This window comes from Octopus bimaculoides, chromosome 1 (genome assembly GCF_001194135.2).
Source record: "Octopus bimaculoides isolate UCB-OBI-ISO-001 chromosome 1, ASM119413v2, whole genome shotgun sequence".
Taxonomy (NCBI): Eukaryota; Metazoa; Mollusca; class Cephalopoda; order Octopoda; family Octopodidae; genus Octopus; species Octopus bimaculoides.
Window position 1 is genome coordinate 5,535,947 of NC_068981.1, and position 4,270 is coordinate 5,540,216.

General features: G+C 39.9%; 1 protein-coding gene across 1 annotated transcript in view; it reads right to left on the bottom strand.

Moving 5' to 3' along the window:
• The window catches only part of LOC106867230 (serine/threonine-protein kinase TBK1), a 258,492-nt gene that overhangs the window by 208,228 nt on the left and 45,994 nt on the right, over positions 1-4,270 (bottom strand). Inside the window, exon 8 of the mRNA XM_052974143.1 lies at positions 590-700. Within this exon, the coding sequence (XP_052830103.1) occupies positions 590-700 (111 nt within the window). The remainder of the gene's footprint in view (positions 1-589; positions 701-4,270) is intronic.

The following is a 4,270-nucleotide window of genomic DNA, read 5'->3' on the forward strand; positions in this document are numbered from 1 at the left end:
AGAATACTGACACCCACACCTTCACTTGAATAAAACAATGAATTTTTTTTTTCTTTTATTCTTTTGTTTCAGTCATTTGACTGCAGCCATGCTGGAGCACCGCCTTTAGTCGGACAAATCAACCCCAGGACTTATTCTTTGTAAGCCTACTACTTATTCTATTGGTCTCTTTTGCTGAACTGCTAGGTTATGGGCACGTAAACACATTAACATCGGTTGTCAAGAAATGGTGGAGGGGCAAACACAGACACACAATACATACATACACATATATATATATTACACAATGGGCTTCTTTCAGTTTCCGTCCACCAAATCCATTCACAAGGTTCTGGTCAACCTGGTGCTATAGTAAAAGACACTTGCCCAAGGTGCCACGCAGTGGGACTGAACCTGGAACTATGTGGTTGGGAAGCAAGCTGTTTACAATCTTTGATTACATGACCAATCACTTTCAATGTGTCTATTGATTGTGGATAAGAGAGAGAGAGAGAGAGATGGACAGACAGACAGACAGAGGAAGAGAGTGAGAGAGAAAAAGAGAAAGAATGGAAGAAATATTAAGAAGGTTTGAAAAAGATGAACTCACTGGGAGAGGAGACAAGTGTTTGGGAAATCTTCGCTCCATTCAATTTCTCCACCAAAACTTTTTTGGATACCAGACACCACACCACTTTTCTTATCAGCAAGAATTTTGTGCCTGAAAGAATTTACAGAAAAGACATTGATTTACGGTTGTTTTGGAGGAGTAAGAAGAAACTGAAAATGGTAAAAAAGGAATAAGTTTAACGAGCACCTGCAACTGGGATACAAACAGTTCTTACAAATTAATGTTTTATCTGAATGTTAATTAGGGACCCAATTATGGAAGAGAGATAATAGATGGAGGTTATTTGGGAGGAAATCAAACATATTATCATCAACATCGTAATTATTATAACGACCTCCATGATCAGCACCATCATAACCCTCATCACCATCAGCAGTAGCAGTAGCATTACCATCATCACCACCCTGATGATCTTCAACATTATCATCACCATCATTTAACCCCTTTTGTTACTGTATTTCTGTTGAGATGTTCTGTGTTTCTTTCAATTACTTTAAATATAACAAAGAATTTAGTAAAATAACTTAGTTATCATTCAGCCAGTGTTAGGAACATAAATTCCGACTAAGGTTTGGTGGAAGATTTTAATTCAGAACTTTTGAAAACAAGACATTTGTACTACAGAGCCAGAGGTGGTTTCAGCCACGTTGGTAGTGAAAGGGTTAATGTCCACCTATCTATCTATCAATCATGCCGACTTGAATAATGGTGGTGCTCCAGCATGGTCACAGCTTTTGGGCTGAACACATAAAAGACTAACATCTAGTTATTTGCTAACTAAGCTTAATACACTTTAATTTAATGAACTCTAAACACACCCAAGCATCCATCTTTCTATCTTCTATCCATCGATGTATCTATGTGGTTAGATACATTGGCAGGCAAAAGATACACAAACATTCAAACATCAAAATCTCTAACAACAACTAAACTTTTTTAGTTTGTCAAAATATTCTATTACTAGCTGACTCCATGCCGTCAATAATGATGGCTAATTGTATTATTTTATAAACAAAGTGCATAATAATCAGACATACAAACATTCACATACTTTCCTTCTACACGCACATACATACACATATACTCAGACAGAGTTGAAACGCTGATTTTTTTCACCTCTTCCTTTCTCTCACTCCTTCTCAGTCAGGGCTATTACACTCACTACTTCTCCTTCACTGAATTACTATTTTCTCTCCTTCTCTGTGGCTGACGTGATTCTGGACAAATATCATCATCATCGTTGTTGTTTAACGTCCGCTTTCCATGCTGGCATGGGTTGAATGGTTTGACTAAGGATTGATGAGCCAGAAGGCTGCACCAAGCTCAATCTGATTTGGCAGAGTTTCCACAGCTGGATGCCTTTCCTAACGATAACCACTCCGAGAGTGTAGTGGGTGCTTTTATGTGCCACCGGCACGAGGGTCAGTCAGGCAGTTCAGGCAACGACCACACTCAAAAGGTGTTTTTTACGTGCTACCTGTACAGGAGCCAGTCTGGTGGCACTGGCAACGACCTCACTCGAATGTTGTTTCTCAAGTGCCACTGGCACAAGTTTCGGTAAGGCGACACTGGCAATGATCACACTCGAATGGTGCTTTTCGTGTGTCACCGGCATGGGAGCCAATCTGAGGCCCTGGCAACAATCACGCTCGGATGTGCTTTTAACGTTCTCATTCTGTCATTCATTCACAACACATGACCATACCAGCGCAGTCGTCTCTCTTGCACACCACATCTGATGCTTCTTAGATCCAACTTTTCTCCCAGGGCGCTTACACTCTGTCATGTATGCACACTGACATTACACATCCAGCAGAGCATACTGGCTTCATTCCTTGCAAGCTTACGCATGTCCTCAGCAGTCACGGCCCATGTTTCACAGCCACGTAACATGGCTGTTTGTACACGTGTCATACAGTCTACTTTTTACTCAGAGGGAGAGGCCCTTTGTCATACAAATTTATAAAAACACTATTCTCCTTATTATATTAGGAGGTTACGTTTCACTATGAAATACCATACAATGGAGACAAACATTGCTGGAATGTGCAAAAATGCACTTTTTGCTTCATCATTTTCATGTCAAAATAAATATTTTGTGAGGAAAATTATATATCATTTTTAAGCTCTGGATGTGAACTTTCTACTCATCTAGTTTTAATTAAAATCCAACAGTTACATAACATGCCAGCATCCCTCAAACACCCTGGTATTTCCATGCATTTACAAAGTTTTCCCATTATTTTGTTATTTTTTGACAGCTGAATGGTAGCCCACGTTCTACTTCAATCTGCTCAAACACCATAACTCAAGTTGTGTTAGAAATCGTAATCATGAAAGGGAAGGTTTCTACTTCATTTTGATATAAAAATCGAAGTGGGTAGGTCAGATAATTGTTATGAAATATAAATGTTGAAATTTCATTGTTAATTTTCACTGAGAAAAGAACATATTTTCTTCAAGATTTTCATATTATAAGAAGAAAAAAACAAATCTCACAAATTCAATGTGGTCATTGATAATTCTGGCCATTATACGGCAAAAAAAGCACAGAAAATAATGAGGTTGGTGCACTGACCCCTATTTTCCAAACTGACAGATTCATGTATGGTGAGAGGTCAAACAGAACACGAATCTCGAGTTTGAGACAGAATTTCAAATAAACATATTTCTACAAGAAAATGCTCTAAATTCATCATCATCATCGTTTAATGTCTGTTTTCCATGCTGGCATGGGTGAGTTTAATAAGTCTTCTAGAGCCCAAATTTAGCATGAAATCATTGTATTGAGAATGTTGTTTGTCCTTCTCTCTTGCTGTTTTCAAATGTGGAGAGCCAGTAGGATATTCTTGGACATATAAATTTCATTTTTCTTTGAGAAATATTGGTGAAATTCTGCCAATAAAAATTATATTATGCAAAGAATATAATTTTGTCTACTGTTAAAATTAGACGTGATCTTAGTTTTTCTAATTTTGAATACAGTTGGGATAATTAGTGTCATCATCATCATCATCATAACATAACAATATGTTATGATGATTATTAAAAATTGCCAAAAAAACCCCAGTTTTCTTGCCAAGAACCTGAAAAAAAAGAGAAGGCAACTACTTGTGGTGCGCTGGAGGAAGAAGACAAGAAGCAAACGGACAGAATGAAGCATTGGACCTTACCTTGCCAACCGCAGTGGGGTACACAATTGCTCCTAATCAGAACACGTCTTTCTCGTAACGTCGCTGTTTTCTCACTGGCCCCACGTGCTAGCCTTCGACCACGTGTCGTCGACTTCCGATCTGACTCTTCCGGTTTGGCCCTTCCGGTCTGGTTTCACCTGTTTGCCTCACCCCTCTCCACCACAACACATAGCTCGTCACAGCCCATAACACCACATGCCCCCCTGATCTATAGATCATTCAACCGGCTCTCCCACTCACTCCTCGCTCCCGAACTACCTTAATTGGTTTCATAATCAGCCAACCAGGGAGGAGGGTACCGCTCCCTCTGTGGTCGCTGTGCGACCCCGGGACTGGCCTGAGTTCCTGGCGCGCTGCCTTCATCATCTTGCCTACTGATGCTGTCTGCATCATCCTGCCCACTGCAGCTGGTTCCATCCTCTGAAGCACTGACAATCTTCCGCACATCCAAAACATGGCGTGGCAT